The sequence below is a fragment of the Gymnogyps californianus genome, chromosome 8, assembly GCF_018139145.2.
Source record: "Gymnogyps californianus isolate 813 chromosome 8, ASM1813914v2, whole genome shotgun sequence".
NCBI lineage: Eukaryota > Metazoa > Chordata > Aves > Accipitriformes > Cathartidae > Gymnogyps > Gymnogyps californianus.
Window position 1 is genome coordinate 7,881,201 of NC_059478.1, and position 27,989 is coordinate 7,909,189.

The 27,989-nt window shown below is 38.4% G+C and overlaps 1 protein-coding gene across 5 annotated transcripts in view; it reads left to right on the plus strand.

Moving 5' to 3' along the window:
- Positions 1-27,989, plus strand: part of DNM3 (dynamin 3) — a 182,920-nt gene that overhangs the window by 8,373 nt on the left and 146,558 nt on the right. For all 5 annotated transcript variants that reach the window (XM_050900709.1, XM_050900711.1, XM_050900708.1 and 2 more), the window contains exons 2-7: positions 8,652-8,725; positions 18,955-19,104; positions 20,884-21,087; positions 21,651-21,749; positions 22,637-22,797; positions 25,385-25,527. In XM_050900709.1, the coding sequence (XP_050756666.1) occupies positions 8,652-8,725; positions 18,955-19,104; positions 20,884-21,087; positions 21,651-21,749; positions 22,637-22,797; positions 25,385-25,527 (831 nt within the window). The remainder of the gene's footprint in view (positions 1-8,651; positions 8,726-18,954; positions 19,105-20,883; positions 21,088-21,650; positions 21,750-22,636; positions 22,798-25,384; positions 25,528-27,989) is intronic.

Consider the following 27,989-nt stretch of genomic DNA (forward strand, 5'->3'; position numbering starts at 1 on the left):
GCTGTAAGTGATAAAAAACCCCAAGCTTCTATTTAGAGTGCTGACAACAATTTAAAGTGAGTAAAGAAGTTTTGTTCATTTCTTGTATTGAGATACAAAATCTTGCTGCATTAGTATTCATCCTGAGAATGGATGGGCTTTTATGCACCAACATCCTATGCAAATTAGTCCTTTCCTAAGAGCAAACATATCTGATTAGGGAGAATACAGTTGTCCTGCAAAGTCTGCTTTATTCTTTTTGACACAAAAGTTCTGAGAATTGTTGGGGGTTTTTTTGTGTTTTGTGGTTTCTTCCCCTCCCACCCCCCGCTTGGAATGGATGGAGAGCACCATTGGGCAGGAAATAGCAAAAGCTTTTGTAAAATCTTAAAAGAGAAAGAGGAAAAAGGGCATTTTCACAAATGGAATTAGGATGATGCAGCAAAGTTTTGGATGCCTGCCAGGGAGGACAGATGCATCGTGCATACAGTGGCTTGCTGACGAGATTGCACATTGGCAGCTTCCCGATCTGTTAGTACAGCAAGCCTACAGCCCGAGCATAATCACTGCAAACAGAGCACTGTTCATCTTACCACTTTTGTGTTTTTGCCTGGCAAGTTTTCATAGCTGTGTATGGCAAGTTTTCAGTCCTATAAACATTATTGAGACTTTAAAACTTTCTATCACGTAAAAGATATTTTTTTTTTTTTAGTACTAGGAAGTGTGTTTTCTTTCCTTGCTTCAGTGAACAGACTTGCCTTTTTCTGTGCAGAAATGCAATGTGAGGTACTCTCACTGCTGTCAAAATATGACATTAGATTTGGGGTACTAATAATGGTCTGTGCCTTCTTAGACTTCTGTTCAAATGTCACCTACTTTGGAGAACCTGTTGACTCCAGCCATGTTTAATAGAAGACTTCACCACTGGGACTAGAGTAATTTTTGGCACTGATTTTCTCATAGCCCTGTAATGTTTACTTTAATGGGGGAGATGTAATAATTTCTGGCTGCTTGTTGAGCAGAAATGCTGCTTCTACTTAAAGAAAGCATCTTCCAGGTACAAGAGAAGTGTAATGACAGTGTTTTTTAAGCCTGCTCTGTCTCCAGTCTTCTGCATGAAGAGGAAATCTCAAGCTTTGCTTTCTCGCCTTAGTGGTGCCTAAGCATTGTCACTGAACTTAGTTGTTATGGAGGTGTCCAGCTAGTGTGACTGAAATCCCTTGCCATCTTATTTGAAGTTCTTCAAGGGCTTTTCAAAAATACCTTATTTCTCACCTTTAGAGTCAACGCTCACCATATCCCATGGTTAGGTCTGTTCGGGTGGATTTTTTGTACCATTCCCCTCTGGATTTTTGTATAGTTGGTCTGAACTCCATAAAGGAGTGGGGGAAGCAAGACCCAAAAAGACCTTTTAGGCTGCTAGGTTGTAGTGCTGTGTAAAGGTTTCAAGATTTTTTTTTTTTTTGTATTATCATTATTCTTGATTCAACTTGTGTGCTTACCTGAAAGAGATGGATAGGATAACTGGGGGGGGTCCCTGTTTTGGCTGTTCAGTTCCAGTAGTTCAGCAGTGGTGAGGAAGGACACTGCTGGGTTGGAAAATGGCTTCTCAAAGACACCAAGTTTATCCACCCTGCTTGAAAGGAAGAGATAGTTAACAGCCCTAGGATGTCTGGATACTCAGTTTCTCACCCCTAAAGACATGCCCAAACTGCATGAGCTGCAATGTGTAGTTACTACTTCCGTTTTGATTCAGCAGATTAATTAAAATGATCTCTCAGTTGAAGGAAGATTTATCTTGAAAGAATGGTTACTGCAAACTGAGGCCAAACTTCATTAGAGAACTTGAACTAAGCACTAAAGTGTCATGGTAAGGATGCCAGCATCTATGCTATGTGGTTTACAAAAAACCCTGGAAAGACTGGTATTGAGCTTTAGGAGCTAATATATCCGAGATCACTAAAAATCCACAGCCTTTTAATGCATTTAGCTTGCCTAGTAGGCCTAATTAAGATAGGTATCATTGGTCTTCAATAAAGAAGATTAATTATTTTGTACGTTTTCATGTAAGCCCCATTATGTTAGGCTGAGATTTTGTAGCCATTGAACAAAGCTGTGGGAGACTCTCTTGATTGACAGACATTGTGCCAAAACAAAAAGCACTTATTCTTCTGTAACTAATGAAAGGAGGTGAGGGATCAAGTGGTGACTGATAATAAGAATTGGTCTCTCTAATTTGAGCTAATGAGGAAGAGCATATATAGCCAAATATCAGTGTGATGTAGCAACTGATGTATACTACTGTATTACTGAAAAAAAAATGGTATGGGGTTAAGAACATCAAAGCACGACAGAGGTAGTGTCTTAAAGCTTTTGTGACTTCTTGAAAACGTGTCCCGGGGTTGTCTTTGTACTGTCATTGGAGGGTAGAGGAATTGTGCTTCCAAAGCCACTAAGGAAGAATAAATACAGTGATGTCTAGTGTCAGTGATGACAAACCTCCTCTGAGAAAGTACTTCACTTGACATTATGAATTTAATTCCTAAGAAAGCCTCTGCTTAAATGCAAAGTACACTTCCCATCGCTTGGACATACCTTGCTTTGTAATAAACAAAAGTGCGTGAAGGATCTAGTGCTGAGTCCTCTGTGGTGTTGGTGAGCACAGGAGCAAGAGCAGGCAAGACACAAAGAACACGTCTGCCAAAATAGGTCTTCAGATGTATATTTTTAGCATTAAGAGTTCTTTAGTTATAAATTAACTGGTTTTGGTTTATGGGTTTTGGAAAGTGAACCTGAGGAAAGAAGTTAGAAATTATTAATGTCTCTCTTCTGTAGGCTTATACTGTACCATGCTTTTCCCTGTTTTGTTCTTTCATAGCACTTTGCTTTGAGGCTAAATGTGATAAATGCAAGAAAAATGAAAGCCTTTTGTAGTACTTCTGTACAGTGTACCTTTGCCACAGAACTGGGAGATGCTTGGCTGTATAGGCATGTGTAGGTGTCCACTGTGAAACAGTGTGTTCTTTTGCACGAGATATGGCCGTTCAGCAGCCAGTACGAGCCAGAAGTGCTACAAGTGCTCCTAGTGTGCCAGGCTGGAGTTGTATAAAACAATAAACACTGTGTTGGAAAAAAGCCCAGGAAAACTGTTGACTTTTGGCATAATTGCTTCCTATTGCAATTGAAGCTGCGTTGCAGTCCTTGGCAAATCTTGGGAATAAAGGCCTGTGTGGAATGCTACCACAGCAGTGTTGTTCATATGAGCAGCCCATGGAGTATGGCCTTTCTGCGTTTGAGGGAAGGTTAGTGGAAAAACTTTCATAAGTAACATTACTGATGTCTGGCAAAATGAAATAGATGTAGATGGGTCATTTGTGCTCTTCTGTAAGAGAATAATGGCTCTTGTCCTGATCCTGTCTTGTTTCTACCCTTTGTAAAAAATGTGGAGGCTTTTTCTTTGGAGTGACTTCTGATTTTTTTTTTGGCAATTCATCACTATCCGTTTTACTTGTTCCTAGCTCTTTAATTAATTCAGTTACTGTGTAATGATTGACATTTTCCTCCAGTATTTGATTTCCTGGATTCCCCCTGTGTTTTATATGAATTAATTATATTGGTATTAATGTAAATTAATCACCATTTATCCTGTATAATACTGACCATGTAACTGATCAAAGTGCAGAACATTTCTCAGTACTATACTGGCAAAGTAAAGCAGATTTAAGTTACTCTTTTGAAACCATGATTAAGTGGTGATGCATCATTGCTCTTCACACAAACTGGGGATTCTTCTGTTTTGTCTCTCTTTTTTTTTCTGTTTTTAACATAATAAATACTGCTAGTGTGCTAGAGAGCTCCTAAATGAAAACTCTTCCCCTACCTGTAAATCCCCTTGGAACACATAATGTTTATATTTTGTTTGTTTGATATGTGTTCTTTTCTTTGTAAGCTGTAGTCCTGCATTATAATGAGACAACCTCACTGAAGGAGCCCCTGTCTAGTTTGCTTTTCAGCATTTCACTATGGTTTCTGCCCTTTCTGAAATTTGAAAGGGTGTTCCCATCTCTTCCATGGGACTCTTCCCATTAATTATTTGTCTAAGTACTTTTTCAGCTTACTTGCTTTCTCAGCGTCAGTCAGAGAGGGTGGTATGAGAATGGAAAGACAACTTACGGAGACATGAACTTTCTTTTTCTTTTTTTTTTTTTCTTACAGTAAAGTTGTCTACTGTAGCAAAGATCAGACCCCTAACTGTCTTGTTATTATAAACTGCTAAGGTGTTGGTATGGGCATTGATAACTTCTTTCACCATCCTGTGACATCAGTTTTTGAGACTTGGGGTTTAGTGAGTCAAATTCAAACTAATATCTGTTACCTTTACACACTAAACAAATGTTTTAGGAGATATACTTGTCCAGATCTCTGATACTGGAAATGAGCTGTATTAGAGAGCAAAGACAGTATAGTTTATGTTGTGCAGTAAGACATGAGTCATTTTATAGTTTTTTAGGGTAAAAATTATTTGGCCCTGAAAATATTTTGCTCTTGAAAATATTTAATGGTATTCTAACAGATGTGACTGCATTCTAAGGTTGAAGAGTTATTGAAGTGATGTTCTGGAAGACCTGGCTTCTTGCATCTTATTTGCATTTGATATATTCAGTGCTGGCTAGGCAACACTGGACAGGCTTTGCTGCTGGTCTCCAAACTGTCATGTCACAGCACCATTGCTGCTGAGCTAGTATAGCTGTTGTCAGCAGAGTACCTTTTGCTGAAAATGCTCTGAGAATAAAGATGTAGAAGTAGTTTGATTCTTAATGTAGGATGCATGTCTTTTAAAGGAGCATATCTTTCATGCCCAGCTTTATTCTTGCACAGTGTGTTTAATTTTTGTTTCCTGCACCTTGTTATTGTTAAGTGTCTTGCAGTTGTGCACACAGGTACTCACAGGCTCACTCCCCCTGCCGCAGAAGACAGCCTTTTCTCTCCCTTGTCAGTGTCTTTGTGCACAATTCTCCGGCATGTCCTTTTTTCTAGATGGATTGCTTTGCAGCTGCTTCAACTCTGATGTGATTTTTCTTCCAACTCTCACTAAACAGATCTGTACACACTGACCAAAAGGTTTGGAAAAGCAACTATCTCAAACTTGTCCTTTAAAGAATGTTAAGTGTGCCACCAGGACATTGAGGGCCATCATCCTTTTGGTCAGAAGGAACCTTTGTAACTCAGCTGTGTTCAGTCCTATTATATTTCTTGCTGCTGAAGCTTTTTTTTTTTCTTTTTCCTTCTTTAAGAAACATTTTATTTAGGTAGATGTTTTAGGGAAAAATGAGGGTAGGGGGCCATTCCTAATACACTGGGAGTTTTTTGTGGCACTACAAACAAACCCTGTGTAGAAAGCTTACCATATCAAGGGGAGGGGTAGGAGACCTGCATCCTGTCTTGTGGATGTCGAAGTAGGCATTTCTGCAGGAGCAGTTGTACAATATTTAATCTGATTCCCTTGCTGCTAGAATTGTAATGTGGTACTACATTGCTTTTCCTAAAAAAAGTGCAAGTTATTTTCTCAGATTTGACTTACACTTCTGTGTGTGTTTAAAGAACTGTCTTTTTCTAGAAGTAGTGTTTAGGTATTTATTTGTAACATCTGATTTGGGCTGCGCAGAGAAAGTGCACAGATGCCATTGCCTTGTGGCTGAAGCTGAAATTTCAAATGTTTAAAAAAAAAAAAAAATTCCCTGTCCCTATGAGGGCAGATTTATTAATTGAGGTCGATGTTTCTTTCATAGACGTAAAATACATGTTCAGCAATTAATGGGGGGGAAGTTTTCTCCTGAACTTTCCTCATGAGCCCCTTTTTATCCTCATTCTTTGTCATTTTTTCTTCAAACTGTACATCTGAAGCAGAAGCTTTATGTCCTTCTGCTGCACACTGTTTAGCTGCTTATGTGATCAACACAGCTCGCCCTCTCACCAAGCAAGAGCCTCTCTCTGCTGATGCTTGCTTGAACAGATGATGGGCTTTTCGACAATAGTTCAGTTTGTTAGAGAGGCTTATCAAATGCCATCTGTTTTGGACATGTTAAGAGAACGTTCTGAAGGAAAATTGTTGTTGTACATTTCTTTCTAATTTTGCTGTTGAGGGAAGGTCAGTGTTGTATAACTAGGAGTTGCATTAATGCAGTGTTCTTTATCTCTGAATGTGCTTAGTCTGAAGCAGAAAATCAATAAGTCTTTTCAGCCTTTGACTCCCTGAAGAAGGATTTTACTGCCTCGTGTGGTGCTGTAGAGGACCCTAGTTTGTTTTGTGTCATCGGTTTGTCCTGAACGGCAATTCCTTTTAGCTTCTTGATGTAAAAATGATGACTTTTTTTTTTTTTTTTTAAATAAGATCTGAAATGCTTGAAAATCAAAGTATGAAACTGTCATCTCAATAGGCGTTTTCTACATCCTGGGCTACCATCATTTCAGTGCATACAGAGAAATGAATATGTTTCTATTAAAATTTTCTCCTCTTCCTCATGAGAAAATATCAGTAGATGGCACTTTACTGAGACACAGGTTTCTCTCCATTGGTAGGTATTGAAATTGTGATAGACCTTTTGAAGGTCTTTAGCATCTCTCTAAGCTAGTTCTTGTATCCTGTTGCTGTCTCAAGTGTTGTAAAACATCGCAGCAGGTATAAATCAGTATGCATGATATTTTTGCATTATCTTTGTTTTAGAGATTACTTGAATTCCTAATTAATTTTACTTTTGCCTGCAGATCCTGTATGTAAGTATAGAAGTTAATGAGCTAGCTTGTGTTTGAACAGCCTCTCCTTTTATGGTGTGCTTTAGCTTTAGTTTGCAGAGTAATCACACTGTAAGCACAGGTTAACAGGTACTGAGAAAGTGAGGCTTTTATTTTATCTAGTAATTAACATTGTTTCATGCAAAATGCTGGGGAGTTCTAAAGTGGTGTGGGGCACAGCTGACAGCCAGTCTTGTTCCTCAGCCTTAGAACTGCTTGCTTATGGGATTTTTTTTTTTTTTTTTTTTTTTTTTTTTTTTTTTGTCTAGATGTTAGGTTGGGAAAGAAATCTTCAGAGCTTGTATCACAGGTAGAGTTGCCATATTTCTCTTCTGCAGACTGCCAAAGCTTTGTTATCTTCTTGGTGCTTGTGGAAAGAGTTTCACTGTTGCATTCCTGAGCCTGTCTTGACCTGGGACTCCTCAGACCTAGTACCCTCTGATTTGCACAAATAATATCGTGGAGTTTGATGAAATATGTGTGGTTTATTTTTCATAGATGTACCCTCTAGGCTAGTTTTAAACCTTGTAGGTTTGTGTGCTGCCTTAAAGGAACTGATAAAATCAGGCATCCATTAAGTAGCACAAGGTCAGTATGAAGATATGCAGTGATTATACGTAAGATGTGGTTTCTCAAGTGGCTTGAGCAGACCCATCTAAGCAGTTCTGTCTAAAGGGCTGACAGAGCTGTATCTTTCTTCCTTTGACTCTTTTGTCCTTCTCCCCACTCCTCCCAAACACACTGCACATTCCTGCCTCACCCTTGGTACTGGCACTAGCACATGTGACGACATGGTCACCCAGATCAGCTCTGCGACTTGACTGAAAATTCATGCCCTAACCATTTGCTGCATTGCTTTTCACTTGAGCCGGAGAAGTGAGTTAGCAATGCTGCTAAGGCAGGCAAGAAGGTGATTCAGTATCCCTGCTAAGGCAGGAAAAAAGAGGGGATTTTGATGAGCTTAAGCTGATTGTGAAACTGTCTGTTTACCTCTGAATTTTATTCCTCTGAAGATGCTTATTTAAAGGGAGCACTCTTCAAAACCCCTCACTGAACCTCATCTCAAGGTTTGTAAGAGTTTAATAGGTATGGCAACGGGGGAAGACCCTGGAAAAAAAAGTCTGTTGTTTTGCTTTGGGTTTCTGATCATTGGTTTTGCAACTAACAATTGGTTCAAAGTTTTTCTAGGGTTTCAGTTGCACAGGGAGTCTCCCTGTCTTTGGAGGCACAGAAAGGATCATGGGGATGCATAATGATATGACAGAGTTGCTGTCTTTGCTTCACTGCTTGCTTTCTGGTCCAAGGACACTCCCTCCTGCTGTCCCAGAGTACTTCTAGGGTTCAGCTTTCACTCAAAAACTTCTGGGCGGATGTGTTGCTGGAAAAGTTATTTGGGGATTTGAACTGGCAGAAGTTAAGTGTGTGAAAGAGTAGGTGCAGAGTGCTGGTAATTTGGTTTGGCCAGAGCTTTGGTGTGATGTGTGAGAGTGCGTGTATTCACATGCCCATATCCTCTTCAAATCACGTATAGGGTGAGGACACATTTCTTTAGAGAGCCCACTAAATGTGAGTGTGGCTTCAGGTACTCTTACTATGCAAGGTGAGTTTTAAAGTGTTATATATGATGGTCATGAAGAAAGAGAATTGGTAATGCCTCGAGACACTAATTTAATTTTAATACGTATTTGTCTAATGACCTGCTGCGCTCTCGAACCAAAATTAACAGCCCTATTTTATACTAGTGTTTGATGTAAATCTGTTCCCACCAACTTTCCATTTTCATTGCAGCTGAAGGTATAAAGGAGGTTCCAAATTAGTCCAGTGTCTTATGTAACTGGACAGTACTTTCTGAGTAGTAACTATTTTTTTAATATTTCTAGGGATTTTCTTCCACGAGGTTCTGGAATTGTAACCAGACGACCATTGGTCCTTCAACTCATCACTGCCAAAACAGGTAACCTCTTTCTCTTTTTGGTTCAATGCCTGGACAAAGTGCTGATGTACTTCAGCAGGAGGAAAAAAATTTCTAGGAAAACTTAAGCAGTGTGAAGAAAGGTGCAGCTAGACTGTCTGGAACAAAGGCCTGCTGCTTCAAAACTGTATGCTCAGGACCAACTAATCTCATTGTCCTATCTGGGAAAACAGTAAAATCTAAATCCTAAAGCACATAGTAAATTTAATCCAAGATCAAACTTGAAGCAGCGGAGAAACATTATTACATACAAAGTGTTTTAGAAATTAGCTTTAATTTATTCGTTTCCTGATGAGCTTTACAGTTGTATTAGTTAACACGCCAAAATTGCTGTACATCTACCTTTAACTCTTGCTCCAGTGCACACAGATTTGATTCCACACAGCTTGTTTTTGTGACTTGTCTTTTTTGGTTGGGCTCACTGCACTAAGTAGAGCAGAAGGTAGATTGGGGGAGAACAAGGCTTCTGTGTATTTGTCTGGTCAAAAATAAAAATACAGTATGTGTATACCACTGCCCTATGTGATGTATTGAGATCTTTCATCAGAATTCACCACTCTGTACTCTTCCAAGGGGCACTTAATGTGCTGTTGTGTAGCTCAGTTCCCTAGCATAGATAAAAGCAGCTGTGATTTTCTATCGTTCAAATTTTTTTGTTGTTGCTGCTTCTAAACCAATGTAAGCAACAAAATCACTGGTTTACTATTGACTTCTACTTAAAATAGTAAAACGAAATGAAATAACATCGAAAATAGCATTTAAAAGTAAAAAGTGCTCTTTAAATTATGGAACATGATGAAACTGGGGAAGAAACAAAATTGAAGCTGCCCATAGAACTTTAGTCTGTCCCTATGTGTGAGGTGTAATTAAGTTTTTGTGTGCATTTTTTTCCTAAAAGGTCTTTTCGTTGTTCAGCAGGAAGGTAGACTTCAGTCTGCCTAGACTCCAGTTTTTTTTCTGAATTGCTGCTTTTAAAGCACATTCATACTTTCAATGCCTCTATGAAATTTTCCATAGCGTTTATACTGTGGAAGAGAAAGGAAGAACTGTGGAATCCAGTATTTCTGTATGCTCAGCTTAGAAACCTTAGGATTTTCCAGTGTGTAATATGCTTATAGTGCTTTATGTATATTAAAAGATGAAGTTTATTTTAGTTGGAGGTATGAACACTTGCCATTTCTGCATATCTGGCTTTTGGTCTCTGACAGAGCATGCAGAAATGCATGAATAAGGCCTAGCTATGGAGAATCTTCATCTAATTTTTCCAGCACCATGTAAGAGCAGAAGAAAGAAAAAAATTGAGCTCTGTGCTGGCATTCCTAACAAAATAACTGAACTGTGGGGACATATGAATTAGTGAGTAAACTCTTACACTCTTAACCTCAAGTGATTAAATACTTATTCTTAGACATCCATCCTAAACTTACCCTGACTGGTCTGTATTGCCCTATTTTATAAAATCATCATTGTCCCTTGGTTGAGGGGGCGATGAAAGGCCTTCTCTCCTTCTGGTATTTTCCCCATTAATATGTTCACATAGTATTACTAGCTTTAGGTAGGCCTCTAGGTTTTCATTTTCGTGCTTCCTGGATGTCAAGACATAATTCTCTCTTTGGGAATTGCTGTGTATTTATTGTTTGGGATTAGATGCCAAGACCTTTAAAATGCAAGCTTTTGTTTTGTTACTTTCTTTAAACTTTGTTCCGCTGTTGTTGTTTTTGGTGGTGAAATTCCAAATGCCTTTATCTTTTAAGCCACCTTTATCTTTTTGAACTAATTTAAAAAAAAGAAAATAAAAAAAACTGCTTAGAGAAGCACAGTGTTCTTTTACAGGAAGCAGATGCTGGACTGATTTTTATCAAGTCCATAATTATCTAAAATGTTATAGAAAGTAATTAGAGGACTGTATCAGGTTCTTGCTGCTGTAGCAAGCTTAACTGATCTCTAATCCTAGGATCTTTCTTGACTCTTTTAAAAGTAACTATTCTTAATCTTATAGTATCCCTTGGGAGGGAGGGGGCACTTTCTATATAGGCATGCAGAGATGACTGCAAGATATTTTAGCAACATTTTGGAACTGGTTGAGAATCTTTTTGGAATGTGAATTTGATTGACAGAGGAGGTTAAAGCTTCATTTAACTTTGAGTCATTGCACTAAGGGATGAAGACTGGCAGCTGAGGCATTTGTGCACACCCAAGAAAGAGGAAACTTTGACCACTCATTATTAGGGTTGGACATGTCATGGAAAGGTGCAGCAGGATTTGGTTGTGAGGAGTTATCAGGGGCCCTCCAACATCTGAAAGATCTGACACATCTGGATAAAGAGCTGTTACCCTTGCGAATGTGCAAGGGGTAACATGAAACAATTCGATACTAAGAAATTTATCTCATGACATGTGGAATATTTTTTTTGAGAATTTTGTTTATTTCCTCTTTTTTTTTTTTTTTTAATTCTGTGTAATTAGTCCAAAGCTATTTTGTAGTGACCTGTTGACCTCCTTTAATCACTAACATATTTTGGTGGGAACAGTACAATTCCTAAATGGCTTTACACCATTTGCACTTCCACATCCATGCAAATACTGTACTCTGCTGAAATCTTGGAGGCAAAGACAAAAGTTTTAATTAAATATTGCAACTGACGGGTCAGTCTTTAGTAGTTGTGACTATTTTCCTCCGAGTTTGATAGTGTGAGAAATACCTAGTAGAATACAATTAGTCAAAATATGGATGTTAAAAATAATTTACAGTCCTCTGAAGGACTCTGACTTGTTCTTGACTATCCTACTTTGAGTCTCTTTTGGGACTGCCCAGCTGCATTTCAAATGAAATTGTAAATGAGGCCTGTACCCAATAAGTCGTGGTACTGGCTAGAGGAGAGAGGGGGGAAAAAAAAAAATCTCCATCTTGTAAATATTTTGAGGCCCCAAGGTGGCTTTCTTCTTGCAGTGAGAGGCCGATACTCATTACTTGTCCCAAACTAGTTCATTGGCAGTCCTGTAGGTAGGGTCACAATTTTTCATTCTTATTCTTCATCTCATGTTTTCGGTTCAGTTGCTCCTATTCTACTGAAGAAAAATGGCATATACGATGTCTTGCTGGAAGAGAGAATTGAACCAAATAAGCATGCACTCTTTATTCTGTAATAAACAGACCTAAATTCTGGTAAAGCAGCTTTGTTTCCCACCCAGAAGTCACAACTAAAAAAAAGTTCCCATCTGACATCAAGCATGCTAAGCAATCAAAGTGCAGCTTGATATTCTTGTCTCTGGTCCCTGCATTTGGCCCTGGGCAGCTCCACAGCATTGGGAATGTCTAGTGTCAGGTCTAACAAGACTCTTGTGCCTTCGTTGTTGCTACTCTGTGAAGGAGCTCAGAGTAGAGAATGGTTTTGGAGAAAATAGTCCCATCTGGGTGAGTTTTTAGAAGGCACAGGTGTGGACAGGGTGCTGTTAGCTGGGAGGCTGTCTGATGGTGAACTTCAGGTTTTACAAGGCAGGGAAGACAGCTGTGATAAATTAGCTTAGCCATTCAGAGGATGTAGACGGGAGGAATTCCACGGCTCTTTTCCTGGGTGAGAAGTTGGATGTGAGGGCAGTTTATTTTGTGAGAGTCTGATGTCTAAATTCAGGCAAAAGACATGCTGCTTCTTTCAGTATTTGACTGCTGTGGCTTAAGATACAGGGAGCTCATTCTTTCTCACCAGACAGCATTTGTTTTAAATGCTAAACTGTTGTGATATTTCAGCAGTTACCAATGAGTGTAGAGTGGTAGTCTCTCACTTTCTTACTCATGATTCCTTTTCGGGAGGGAGGAATGCATTACGTATTCCTGTAGTTGTGCTTTTAGAAGGATTTTTCCCTGTGCATCTTTAAGATGTAAGTGTTGGCACACAACTGACATGGGACAAGAATTTTAAGGCTGTGTTTAAGTGTTCAGTAGTCTTGGAGCAACATAACTGAATTCTGTGTAAGGTACACTAATTCCATTTCAACTCTTAATCTTCTCTCTGCAAGTTTTGCCAATATGCATGCGAACCTGTAGCGATTTGTCATGTGTTACCATAATTTCTTAAAGGAGGGCTAGTGAGCTGGTGGGTTTTTCTTCCTTTGAGTTGGTATGCCTTAATTTATATGTTAAAACCTATTTCTTAAACATTCTAAGTTTTTATTTCACAACTTTCAATATACTTCCTAGCTTGGTGATTCTTTGATCTAATACATCAGTAAGGTTAAATACTTTTTGTAGGAGTTAATAGATACTTTTAAATGGTGCTGCTGAGTAAGCTTTGGGAAGGTAATGACTTGAAATGTCTGAGAATGTTGAGAGGTGTTTGGTTTTTTTCTTTTTTTTTCCTGTTGCCACACGTTCTGTATAACTATAGGCAATCTGTTCTTCTCTTGCTGTGGTTTCTCCTGCCTGTGGAAGTGAAATAATTATCTAGATTTCTTGAGACTGGGTAGTATGTTTTTTAAACAGCAGTGACAACAAAAAATGTACTTAGGTTTTGGGTGAAGCCTTTGTTGTAGGTCTTCTGTTTGTTAAAAATACATCGCCTGCTATATAAACCTGTTTTTTGTTATTTACATGTTAAAATATCTTGGCTCTAGGAGGGTTATTTTCCTCATTTTGATAACTGTTTTTGGTGGAATTTCAGATTTTCGTCATGGTCTTGCTTCAGTCTCTTTGCTAAAGAAGTGGCAGATTAACAGATTTTGAAAAACATTATTGAGGTGGACGTTTTTTAGACGAATGAATCATATGTACAATACCCACATTTGTTTCAGTTCTGTTAATTAGAACACTAAGTGGAAAGTAAATCACCATAAGGTTCAAAAGACATTCTGATTCTTTTCTCAAGTCTTGCAGATGCTCTCTTCTATTGAAGTTGCTGAGCTTTAAAGCAAGTATCTTTTGTTGTGAGACTAATCCTCAAGCATACCCATCTTTTATTGCCATCTGGTGGCAAAAACAATCCTCTAACAGAAAAAAATTATAAAAAGAATTTAGATTGGTTATTTCAGCTAACACAAATGATCTTGGAGACTTTATAAGCAGGAAGGCATTTGGAGGTCTTCAAGGACAAAAACTAGAGAGGTGCCACAGTGCCAATAGTAGGAGAGAGACTGGGCACTTTGCAGGGAGGAAAGGAAGGCAGTGGCTGCCGTTTTCTGGATCCCACTCTCTGGCAGCTACTCATTCAGATGACAAACAGGGATGCTGCAGAGACCAGTAAAGATGTGGGAGGTGCGTACCCCAAAAGCTAAAAAGTGATATCACCACGGGGGAAAGGTGGTAGTGACTGGTGACCCCTTCCTGAGACAGTGAAAGACTTGTCACCCAAATAGGACTGATGTACTGAAAGAGGGATAGTGCTGCTGGTCTGAAACCTGAATATAAGCTGTAGTGTAAGGTTGCAGAGACTGCAGATCTTCCTTTGCAACTGCAGATCTTCCTTGCTGCTGCTTGTCTCTGTGTGTGTACTAGTAACAGTGCCTGGAGTAGCCTGAGCTGATCAGCAGTGACTGCTGAGGTCTTGCAACATGGGTTTGAGGGCTCAGCTGGTTCTCCCATCAGTGCCCTCAAGTAGGGTATGGGCTTCAGCTCATGTTGGGACAAATGAATCGTACCCACGAATACTTGGTTTTACAAGTAGTTTTGCCTGGAAGGTTTTGTTTCCTTGATCCCAGGTTGATGCTCAGTGACATCAGGAAAGATGGAATCCCCTCATTGAAGGACTGGAAAATAGCTCTATATTTGCCCATCTTCAAAAAGATAACAAAGAAAAGTGACAGAAAAATCAGTCAAAGTTCACTTTTAGGAAAAAGAAATGTGTAATTACTTATCAACTAACGATCTGAAAGGTACTTGAGATGAATAGCAGCCAACACAAATTCATCAAGGGAAAAAACCCCGTCATATCAGTCTAATTTATTTTTTTATTACAGAGTAGCAGGCTTGTAAATAAAGGTGTGGTAGGTGTCTTATCTTGGGTACAGTAAGGGTTTTTAAATTATCTTGTGTGGTGTTTTTTTTTTATATAATAAGCAATCTCAGGAAACATGGTCTAGAAAGGACTCCTATAAGACAGATGCACAGTTGTTTACAGAGTGGAAGAGACATCCCTCCAGGTCATGTTCAGTATTTTGTATTACTGATAGGATGACAGAACAGAGTGTGTTTATTAAGTTTGTATTTGGCAAATACAAACGAGACTGTGAAATATACTGGAGGGCTGAACTGGAATCCAAATTGCTTGCAAAGGAAGAGAAATGCCCCAAAGGTAGGAAGAAGTTCAACTGGGGTAAGGGCTCCTCCTGTACTGAAAGGCTAGTGTTTGATTAGATAGCTGGTTTTCAGAAAAGGACCTGGTGCTTACAGTGGATCTCTAACAGAACACAACTCACTGCTGTCATGCTGTTGTAAAATACGGAAGTAAATATTGTACAAGATGCATCAATAGAAATGCAGTCTTAAAAGTAGTTCTTCCACTTTTTTTCAGTCCTGGAAAGATCTTGGTGAGAGCTCTGTCTCTGTAGCTTTAAGAAAAATGCCTGGAGGATAGCTGTGTGAGTGATCGGAAGTTTAAAAAGCATGATCTGTAGAAGAAGGTTGAAAGAACAGAGATATATTTCTTCTACAAGCAAAAATTTTCAAGTATGTGAAAGACTATTGCATCAAAAAGAATACTTTTCCTCCTCTGGTATGAGTGTCTACCCTTATAATTAACCATTTCATTGGTTCCTCAGAGCATGACCTGGTATTTTATGCTAGTTGCTTTCAGATCTACGCTATTTTCAATGTTTTTAATCTCTTCTGCTATGATATTCTTGTCATCCTCTGCATTAACAGGATTTTCTGTTTTTTCTTCAGAAAATACCAGGTTACTTCTATTTCTTGTAGCCTTGCTGCTTGAAGGTTAGCAGTGGAATGCCTGAGTTTTGAATATTTTATCTTCAGCATGTTAGCAAAGCTAGAGAAACGGAGAATTAGAAGAGGGATTATAGATTGGATAAGACAAGGGCTTTTGATACTGCCTCTCTTTTCAATGAAGAAGTATTGAATGATTTGCTAAGGTCTAAATAGATTCATTTGACTGCATTTACTTTGTTCAGAAAAAGCTGATCCATCATCAAAGAAAAGGTGATGTACTATAGCTCATGATTTTTATATGCATGTTTTTAAATCACTCTTTTGAAATCACTCTTTTGAAAAGCATTCTGAGGCTTTGTGGAATGCTTCGTTGAAGCTAACAAGACTGTTGTTGCTTGGGTCTTGTTGCATCTCCCTAAGGGACTGGAAAATAGAAGATGCAGTAATAGAAGGTATTCCCCCTTTGCTATATATGTTTAAAATGTTTGCTGTAGGCCTGCAATTTAATGAGCTACCTTTTTGGAAAACTCCAAGCTGGAGACTTAACTCTTTTGAGTATGCTAGACTGGATACCACCACGGACTTGGAACACCTCTACTTGAAATCAGGTGGGGAAACACGTCTGTCCCCGCCCTGTCCGTCCGTCCCCCGTCTATCTCCCCCCTGCCTATCCATCTCCCCACCTCCCCCCCATGTCCGTCCCACGGACGTTCGAGCGCGAGTGTTTTTCCCCACACGAGTTTTTCCCCAGGTGCTAGAAAAAGGACTTTCAACACATCTTTATGTTAAAATTAATATGCCTCAAATCAATGTACATACAACCAGCGAATAGACAGTTGATCACCTGATCCTTCCCAACCTTGCCTGCTTTATGTAGCTAATTAGATCAACTTCCTGTTGCTGCATCTACTGTTCAACTTAGGGGTTATATCTTTAAGTCTTTTAAATAATTAATTTCCTTTGAAAGATGAACTGGGACTTTGAGGCCCAAAACTCAGGGATTGTTAATACCTTTTAGGAGTAGATTTACAAAAGTTATCTTTGTGACCCACGTACCCTAAGTATAGCTTAAGCATAATAAGAGCTAAATGAAGAAAACAGAAGTGAAATACGCATACCTTTGAAACAGAATATGCTAATTTGGTAGTAGTAAATGTCATTCCTAAAGATGTATATGCAGCAGCCTGTGGAGCACACATTTCAAAGGGAACTGGCTTCCTGTGTATGAGGATATTGAAGGACCCCAGTGGAAAGTGCTGAACTTCCCAAAGCTTCTAGCTATTTGGCATTGCTACTGTCATTTAGATCATGTAAACTGAGGTGTATCGGATTGCCTTCTCATGTTCTTATATTTCCTGTGTGGAAAATAAATAATAAATAATATTTAGGATCCTCAAAGCTCTTAAATATCTGCCTGCAGTCCTTTGAACACTATGTGAAAGGTAGCACCAGGAAATGAATAGTTTTAAAGTTTGCTGATTCTTGTGGGATTTATATGAGTTTGAGACCCATAATGCTGTACTTTCAAGTATGCGTAGCGCTCTTGTTTTAAAATATAAATAAAATCTCAAATCAGGATGTTGAATAACTTTTCACCTCAAAACTCCTGTAATCACATGGCTACTGCTGTTTGGAGGTTTTTTTTTTTTTTTAAATATTTTAAATATTCACTTTGAAATATTTGAATATTCCTGGTTTTTTTTAATAAAGAGTTGACAATGAAACATACAAAATCCCTGTTCATTGTCATTTTGCTGCTAGAGCTAAAAAGGAATATAAGATATTCTGGAATTCTTAAGTTGTCAAAAGTGAGATGGAGGTTTTTGTTAGGTGCTCTCTTATTTTTAAAATAAGAGCTGTATTATTTTTGTCTTAACAAGGGTGGGTTTCCCTGTCCCTCCCACTTTGAATCTGGAGGGATTATGGTATTGTAGCACAGAAAGGTTGGTATTTGTTGTTTTCACCTCCTCTCTCTCCTTTTTTGGCTCTCATTTTGCTTTAACTATTATTATGGTTTCATGTGTGGGTTTGACAATTCTTTTTTTTTTTTTTTTTTTTTTTAACAGCTCTATCAACAATAGCAATAAAATGACTTTTGGGAAACAGACTTCAGTACTGATACATAAGGCCCTATATTAATCTATATTCTTGGATCAGGTCTCCTGAGCTGCTGTTTGTTCTTTGAGTACCAAGCAAGCTCTTTGCCCTGGTGTTTGAGGGCTTTTTACCAAGAAACGTTTTCTCGGGAAGAAACATCTAAATAGAACTTTGAGATCGGGCCTTGATTGCAGGATGAAATGAACTGGAACATACACAACTTTGTTCAGCCTTTCTCCAGTCCTACTGCTTAGACCCTGTGGGGACAGGATGTGAGCTTATATCTGTGATTACCATTTATATCGTTATTTCTGATTACAGCCTTTCTATGAGAGAGAAACTTTTGTGTTCTGTTTTGAAGGAGGAAAATCCAGTTTTAAAATCTTGAGATGTGCTTTTGGTTATGCACCTCTAGGGCAGGAAATCCAGAAGGTTACAATAATTAGTATCAGTATTTGGATTCAAGAGTTGAAACAGGGACCTAGTGTCAAGTTAGAGTCTAACAAATTAGACTGTATCTATCCCTGATTCCTGGTTGATGCCCTTTTAAGGTAACAGGGCAAGTTGTATGATATTGAAGACTTCAGAATTAATTGTGTTCTCCCACTTCAGCCAAATCACAGGTATATCTATAAGAGCTTTTACAAACTTCTTAAGCGTGGTTTGGATTTGGACTACAAGAAGTTTTTAGGAAATCAGGAGTTGTGTTAAAAACATTACTCTGTTTTTAAGTGATCTTATTTTTATTATGAACTTGTAAAAATGTACAGAACTCCTTTGTTAAAATCATGTGTAACATGGGCTGTTAGTTTTTGAAAACAAATGCTAATAATCTTTCATGATACAGAAGTTGAATTACTTTTCTTCAATTTAGTGATGTGTTACGGGCAAATGTAATCAGATGAAAACTCAGAATCTGATTCACAATCTGTTCTTTATTCTATTAATGTAAACGGTATCTATTTGAATCTTTCAGGTTGTTCCAGCAGATGACATGCTAAAGATAAAAGCAGTAAATCACATCCAGTCAACTTGACTTTTTAACTAACCCTTTCTTCTTGTAGGCTGGTTTTCATCTGTGCAATCATATCTATAGCATGTGCTCATATATAATGCTTTCCTGATATCCACGATGACATGCTTTTGTGCATACGCATCTGAAGAATACTAGCGGCTTGAAAGTGGGTGTCCAAGTCTATGAACCTGTGAAATACAGAGTTGCTATTGATATTTTTCACAGAGTATGCTGAATTTCTACACTGCAAAGGGAGGAAATTTACTGATTTTGATGAAGTTCGTCAAGAAATTGAAGTAGAAACAGATAGAATAACAGGAGTGAACAAAGGCATTTCTTCAATTCCTATTAATTTAAGAATATATTCTCCACATGGTAGGTAAAATCATTCTACTTTATATTTCTGTCATGTAAAGTATTATGTAGCTCTGTCTGTCTAGCTATCTCCTTTTGCATGTGTTCTCGTTGCTCAATCAGAAGTCTTCAGGGATGAAAAAACTTCTGAGACTGAATTGAACCAGAAGTGGATATGTATCTGGAAGAATCCTCAACTTCTCCTGTGTTATGAAACCACTCTACAGTGGAGAGCTGTTGCCACTAGAGCTGGGCAGAATGCAGACTCTCTGTCCTGTTTAATAGTCTCATGATTTAAAAATATTCTCGCTCTGCATCAGGATGAAACCAATCTCTCCCCCAGTACATATACCATTAGATAGTAGCTCACTAGTAAAGACAAATAATAGGAGATGGGAGACTTAGTGGCAAAACTTCTTTTTGCCACCCGCCAGATGGATTCGCTGATCAGTGATCTAGAAAGTCATTATGTCTCCCTGCCCTATTGGATGTTTGTTGTTCGCTGTCACTAAAAATATATTTAGACAATAATGGTGTTTGAAGCTGCTTTCTGTTGTAGACCCCCAGTATAGATCAAAGTTAGCTCCTCTGGTTGCCATCTGCCCAATTTAATGAAGGCAATCTAGAGAAAATGTTTTGCATTGAATCTGTCTTGGGTACAGGAGAAAAGTGGTGTGTTTGGCTAAAGCACTTTATTTTTCTAACCAGCTCATCTGATGTCTTCGTTGCGAATCAAAGGACAGAAAGATTAAAATAAGAGGAGAGGTAATGAAAGAGATGCTGAACCTCCCTTTGATATACCATGAGCAGCCTTGGCTCTAAATATATGCCCCTGAGCCCTTCTCTGCTATGCAGATGTGGCATAGCCAGCTGGAGAGGAGCTGAACTAAATGCCCTGCCTCAAAGCTTGTTTGTTGAACATGCCGACTCCAGGAGAAAGTGAAAATTTCCTACCTAATGCTCTTACTTTGTTTTATTAGGATCAGTCTTTTAGCTCAGCAACTGTTGTCTGTATTAGCAAGACCCCAAATATACTTCTGGTGTTTCCTTTCTAAGAATCGCATTTTTCTCATTTGTCTAAAGGATACCCTGTTACTCCAGTACTGGCTGAACAAGCTAGGATGCTTCTAGTTGGCATTGTGACCTGTACTGGGGAAATCATGCCAGAGCAAAACAGGTTTTCTTAATGGATAAACTTCTTCATGTTTCTTACTTTTCTTAAGAAGTCACAGAGTTTTTAAAAAAAAAAAAAAAAAATATCAAAACAACAACATACCCCAAACCCCCTTAACAACAAGTTTGCTATATAAGTTAGGCTACCTATTGACTGTTTTGGGAATTTCTTAATTGGAGACATTGTTGAAAGCATGGTCAGAGAAGGACTGTATTTAAAAAAAAAAAAAAAAAAAAAAAAGCCTGTTTTGGGTTGATTTGAAAGGTGCAACGGGAATGGTCTGTTGTCTGTGCTCCTGTTGGTGGAAAAAGCTCAGAAAGCCATGTTAATTTGTCTAAGAGCTTTCAAGGATATTCAGTATAAGTATCATTCTCCTATGCCAGTTGTAATGTTTAAAATATTAAATAGTACTAATAAATCCAGACATGAAAGACCAACAGGGGAACAAGAGTACTCTTCAGATTGTCAGGCATTTTGTTTGAACCATTGACAATATTTGTATACCTATAAAGGCAATTATGTGGGGTTTTGTGTGACTAAAATTTGTCTCCAGCCATAGATGTGTAGACCTCTTTAGACGTGTCTGGGGTGCTAACCAGTTTTATGATCCTATGTTTTCCATATAGTATTAAGCCTGACTCTTATTGATTTGCCGGGAATCACTAAAGTGCCAGTAGGGGATCAGCCTCCAGATATTGAGCAACAGATCAGAGACATGATAATGCAGTTCATCTCTCGAGAAAACTGTCTGATACTGGCTGTGACTCCAGCTAACACCGATCTGGCCAACTCAGATGCACTGAAGCTAGCTAAGGAAGTGGACCCTCAAGGTAAGCATGATTGAATGTAAACACTTTTTGTTCTCAAGTGCAATAACATAATTGGAAGTAATAGACCAACTCTTGTGTGAAATATAATTTATAATATAGATGTGTATATATACATTCTCATATGGGCTTCGACATCACAATAACTGTTTGTTAGCTCAGTATCATTCAGGTAATGATGCTGTAAATGTATTTTTAAAATTTTGTCACTATCTCTTATAAGCAAGTGGGGCAATGCCTATCTATTTGTAGGCAAAATTGTAGTCGTACAATTTTGGACTGTGGTGCTGACAGGATTTCTGGATACTTGCATCATAAATTTTGTACAGTCATATCATAGGAATGCTGAGCCTTGTTGAAGAGATTTGAGGAACACATTTCAGCACTGGCAACGATGATCCCTTCTTTTCCAGACGTACCGTAACTTGCAGTTGTAGCTGGTATTGTGTGATACAAGCTTTGAGAATGTCACATACCTGTTATTATATAATTGTAAGATGTAATTGTTCTTCCTGAATATAAATGATTCTTCTCTGTCTTTTTCCTCCTGCCTCCACCCTGGTCAGGCCTTAGGACCATCGGTGTGATCACAAAATTGGATCTGATGGATGAAGGAACAGATGCAAGAGAAATTCTAGAAAACAAACTACTCCCTCTTCGTAGAGGTGAGAATGTTCAATTGTCTATATTCTTTGCAATCCAGAAGGTGGTTTGGATAAGGGTGGTGTTTGGGAGTCCTGGAGGTGAATCAAAGGTTATGCTGGACTTGATGCGTTCCTAGCTTTTATCGTTATCTATTCAGCAAACATAAAAGGCAGCTGTGCTAAAAATATCCTGCAAGTAAAATATTTTTTTTTCCTGTACCTGAAAAATACATTGCGTATTCCAGAGGAAGCAAGAAATGTCAGCACAAGTTGTTAGGCAATTTTCTCTTTTGTGCCAGGTTGCTGTCGCTTGTAACAAAAGAATCTTTTTTTCTTTGCATATGACAGAAGCAAACACCAGAGCTTTGGTAATCTCACTGTAAACCAAGTTTTGACCCCTTCCAGAAGTTTTCCATGTGATTGTTCTGGCAGCTACTGCCACAGTTGCTCATACTGTTAACAATATCAAGAATTTTGATTCTAGTTATAATTTATTGATGAGACTACCATCTCCTCCCATGGAGCATGTTGGTCCAGCAAACGAGAAGAAATTTTTCTTGTATTTTGCTAATATCATGTAATTTATCTATGTAGACTTGTGTGTATTTTGATTTTGTCTTGGGGTTTTTTTGTTTGTTTATTTTTGAAGTGGTTTCTTTGGGGTACACCAAAGTTTCAGATATTTCTGTTTTTGAATTGGTGATTTAAAGGGAATTATATCTGTTATACATAAACAGGATGAACAATTTAGACACTGTTAAGGTCATTACGGTACTTGTAAACAGTATCTGAAATGCCTGAATTGGAAAGTTTTATTTGAGCTGAGGCAGTCTAGTTCTATTTAATATGAATTCAGTCATTCAGGCAATGGCTGCATTGACTTACCCATTGGTTTTGTGGTTTTTTAGGTTATATTGGTGTTGTAAACAGAAGCCAGAAAGACATTGATGGGAAGAAGGACATAAAGGCAGCTCTTCTAGCAGAACGGAAATTCTTTCTTTCCCACCCAGCATATAGGCACATGGCAGATCGGATGGGAACACCGTATCTCCAAAAAGTTCTAAACCAGGTAAAACCTGAAACCTTTGTTGTGAAAGGCAGCTTTTATAATGATAGGACTAATATAAAAATCTTTATTAAAATGAATGTTGGTCAGTGAACCTCACTTATTCTTTCATACTTTTAACCTTTTTAATTTTCACAATGTAATAAAGCTGTATATTACCTGTAGCATACGAAAACTTACTGTGAGATGTAGTTTCTGACTTTTACTCACAGTTCTGCACTCCTCTGTTCTCTTGAATACTGAATATGAACATAAAAAATAAGATTTGTCTCCCTTCCTGGAAGTATACCATCCTATTCCTTAATTATCCCATTTCTTCTAGTTTAACAGGTTTTTAAGAATTCAAATTTAGAAATTAGGAAAAAAAAAAAAGACATTTGTAGAAATCATGTATCCTGAGGGTTCACTGTATGTCTATACTTTAACCTCAAACTCTACACTTTATTGTAGTTCTTAATAGAATCAGTGTACTGTATACTAATGATATAAATGACAAATACAGTAATCGGAACACTTTGTTCACACTACCTTTATTTTTGCCCAAACCTTTGGTTTATTTCTATGAGTCCATGCCAAACTGTGTCAGATCGCAGCTTCCTTCAGCAGGAAATAGAGGTCTATTTCCCAGTTACCTGGAGGAGAAACCCATAGTTTACTGTCCTAATGAAGACACTGCCTACAGCAGACTTGGAGGAGTATATAATGCTCTTCACCATTTTGTGTCTTTGGGTATTACTCTTTTCATAGCGCCATCCCTTAGCTTGAATAGCATGTGACCTTAATGATGATGCATCTTGGCAAGTTTGAAGAGGACAAGATCAAGCCATGCCTGCCTCTCTAAAATTACTGGTGATGCTATGATTTTTTTTTTTTTTTAAAGTAGTTTATCAGCTGACCAGTGTTCTTGGCATTCCTACAAGTCAAACTTGATAGTGTTTTTTCCAGTTCATTGTCAAATTGCAGCTTTTGGTCTGGAATAGACAAAGACCAGGTCAGCCTGGCTTTGTCCATTTTGGACAGCAGCTGGCAACAGCAGAAAAATTATTGATTAAGGTAGGAAACTAAGTGGCTGGCCTGCTTAATTTCTTGCTACAGTGACTTTGCAACTGTAACTTGACTGCCAGGTTATGGCATGCTCTGGACTCGCTCAGAAAGAATGCTAATGCCATTTATTGGTGCCTCAGAACCAAAGTCTTCAGCAGGATGCAAGAACTCGCTTCTATCCTGCAATTTTGTCTGTGTTTAGGATGTTTTGCCTCTTTTTATATCTTGAAAGTTTAATCCACATGTCTTAGTTTTGAGACTGAAGCGTGAGCTGCATATGCCTTTGGACTGTCTTATCTGTCCTGACTTGGATTACTTTATGTACTATTAACTTTTCTGTGAGTTGTTTCGTAAATTTACCTATTTCAGTATGAACTGTTGGTCTTCTGTTGCTATTACTGTGTGCAGAATATTATACATGGGAAAATCTATTTAAGTTTCGTCCCCAAGATGTTAAACACCTATTAGTGTTTGTGGTTTCAGGTAATATTTAAATTTCTCTGCATCCACAAGATGGTGCTCCAGGGAAACTCCAGCTTTTGATTTTGTGCCTGTCAGGTCTGCTGAACAACTTTTATTTTGAGTTTACATATTTTGGTATATGACATTCGTAATTTATAGCTTGTCTGATTGGGGTTGGGAAGAGGGTTTGCAGCATAGTGCAAGAAGTCCGCTTTGGTTTTAATCAGGGAACGGGTACAATGCATGAGAAATTTATGGCACAGGTAAGTCATCGATAGTGCTGTCCAAACACATTACAACATATATATGCAAACGTAAGTGAGGTAATTTAAACACAGATCTGGTAAGCCTTTTTCTACGCTCCTTCAATTTATTTTCCAGTACTTTTAGGTGTATTTTCAGAAATCAAAACTGATAGTCTTGAGTGGTAGAACCTTTTTCAGCCAAAAATCAAGTGTTTAAAAAAGGTAAAGTTCTATAATCATTAATGTGAGGGCAAAATCTCTTCCCTTTGGTATACTTTGTACAAGAGAGCAGAAATCACGTGGAGGTGATTTTTCCCAATGGTGGGAGAGTGCCAAGTAGGTACTCTGTATGTCTGCACTTCCCTCCATCTCTGTGCTCAATGGGCTGTGGATGCTCAGAATCTCTTCCTTGTCCCACATTGCCTTGTGGCTGGAAAGTAAAGGAGTCATCATGCTGAACAAGTATATAGGAAATTGGGAAACACCCTAAGGAAAACCAGCAAAATGGGAGTGGTGGCATCAGTGCTGAGTGATGAGAGGTCCTTTCAAATTACATATGTAATGTGTATAACTTTTTCGTGTGTAACTGAACAAATATGTAGTAACAGGGCTCAGTGAGTGAGAGGACGAAGGAATTTTTCAAGTCTCCTTATAATGTGTATGCAAAAGGGATATTGTATTGTTCTTTTAACAGTCTCCATTGCTTCAAAGATCAAAAGGAACTACACTGGTAAACTAGCATAAGTCATGGCTGATATGCTTGGCAGTCAGAAGGAAATGGTTGTGCTCTTGCTTTCATCTTTATTAACAGTATAAAAGGACTTTTATTTGCTTTTTAGCAACTTACCAATCATATTCGGGATACCTTGCCAGCCTTCAGAAGCAAACTCCAGAGCCAGCTGCTTTCTATAGAACATGAAGTAGAGGTATACAAAAACTTCAGACCAGAAGATCCAACCAGAAAAACGAAAGCCCTGTTGCAGTGAGTGTCTAGTCTTTTGTCTGCTTTTCCATTTTGTATAGATTTGGTTTGCCTTTTTCCGCTCCCCCCCCCCCCCCCCCCCAATGGATTTAAAACTAAAGATTAGGATATGGTTCAGGATTCTATATGCAAACTCCAAAGAATTCTGTGCTTGATGTTCCAGAACACTTTATTTACTCTACAATTTCAGCAGAGTTTTCCCTAAATTTTAGTAATCCTAGAAAAGAGAGAAAGCAGAACAGGAAAAGGTACAAAGATGGGCAACATAGATGATCAAAGGTAAGAAACTGCTTCTGATTGTATAGACACGTTCTTCAGCCTGCCAAAAAGGTGACCTCAAGCAAGTGAAGGAGGTTGTGTTAGAAGTCTGTAAGATGAGGAGTCTGAAAGGAGATTAGGGAATGCTTCTTTTTCCAATATAAAAACTTGGCTATCCAAAGAGCTTGAAGATAGCAAGATCAAAATTAATCGTAGATGGTAGTTCTTCATGTGATGTGCACCTAAGCCACAGAGCTCTTTGCTGCAGGAGCTGCTACTAAAAATTCGTGTGCTTTCAGAAAGCAGCTAGGCAAATTCTTGGGATGGGGAAGACATTTAAGGTTAGTAAGTACAAGGACAAATTCCTGCTGTATGGAATCCACGAACAGCAATTTATTGAGGCCAGGAGAGTATTCTGGAGAAATATTACTGTGTGCTTTCTCTGTTCTCCTAGGCATTTATTGTTGGTGACTGTCATGATATGGCTTTTGTTCCGCTGTAGTGCAGCCGTTCTTAGGTTCAAGTGATAGTGTATTGGGGTGGGTGAAAACCTCTTTCTTGCGGTTTGCCTCTCTGAGCACACATCTGACAACTAGCAGCAAAATAGGTGATGTGATGTGCCACTTGTGCTTGTGTTAGAACTGACCTGGCAGATGTTGACCCTTTTGGGCTCAAGAAGTCATGGATTGAATACTGGTGCTGTTTGTTGGAGGAATTGCGATGATTTCTGGAGCTACATTATTATCATAAGTTCCGAACTAGAAAGCTTTTTCACTGCTAAAGTCATTGTCCAGTTTGGGTCTCATCCACAAAATAAGTCTGTCTGACGAGACTTTGATAACACTATTGTAAAGTGATGGAACAGAGATGACTGTTCATCTGACTTTGAATCAAGTGGAAGTCGAATTAGAGCCCTTTCTTTATTGTGGTTTTAGCACTAAGGAAAAAGGGCAATGCTGATATTTGGGATTGAAGCCCAGTTAGCACCTGCTGCTTTGTGTCATGCAGCATCCTTACTTGATCTGTTTCCAGGGATGCTTGATACTCAGTATTGTGTACCTCTTCACCTGAAAGGTCTGCCATTTTCTCTCTCTCTCTTTTTAATTGTAGCCCTCTGCAGCCACTTCTATGTTCATATGCGATTAAAATTTAGCTCTTAGAAGAGGAAGCATCTAAAGGAAGAAAAAGAGAGATGTAAAATGTACCTAGCTCTTCTCTCTTACATGACTGTTGTCACATTCCTACTCTGACTGATTTCAAAGGTTTTCAGCCTTCTCAGTTCTCTGGGATAGGTGGTAATAGCACTGGATTGTGAAAACGCATAAGTTTTGGGCAGGATTCATTCTCTAATTAAAAGTCTGGAATTCAGAAGGGAAAATGGTCACCTGAACTAGAGAGGCTCTCTTGAGCCAGCTGAAGACTCTGATTTACTCCCTGTTTTTGTATCAACTGTGTCCAAAAGAGTAGACATAAGTCTGTGCCTCATGACTTTACTTCAGATGTTTTGGTTGCAAAAACAGAGGGACATCACCTTTGACTCTTCCATAACAGTACAACACAGGTGGGTTTTTTCACTCTGTATATTTTGTGACTTAACTGCTAGAAACACATATATGAAGTGTTGTGAATTGTTAGGTGTTGCTGGTAATTCATGCTTGTTCTACTATTGTAACATATTCTAATGGAAAAAGAATTTAATTCCATTTCAGTCTAAGTCATCCTACTTGATACTTCTCTGCATAGTTTTTTCTAATTGCGTCATTATAAGTAGGTGCTATATACTTTACTTTTGTCAGTAAAAATTCTCCTCACTTTCCCTTTTTCTTTTGGGGTGTGGAAAGTAACATAACTGGAACCCCTTCCTGTGATTCTTGGGAACGAGTTCCATAATGCATATAAGAAAAAAAAATCTGCCTCACCTCACCCCAGATGATCTTAAGTTTCTGCAATCCTCTTCAAAAATTGAGCCTGGGGCCCTACACTTTGACTCGTTCTATAATTCTGTTAACCTGGCCATATAGGTATCTGAGATTTAGGTACAGTTGATTATGCAATGTTACTTTTTGGGAGAATCTGTCATTTCAAATTTTATGACCAAATGCCCATACTTAATTAAAAAAAACAAAATAAAATTGAGCTATCCATGAATCTTCCATAACTGGAGGAATTCTCATGTGTGTTCTTCTAAATGCTCCTGCTGCAGA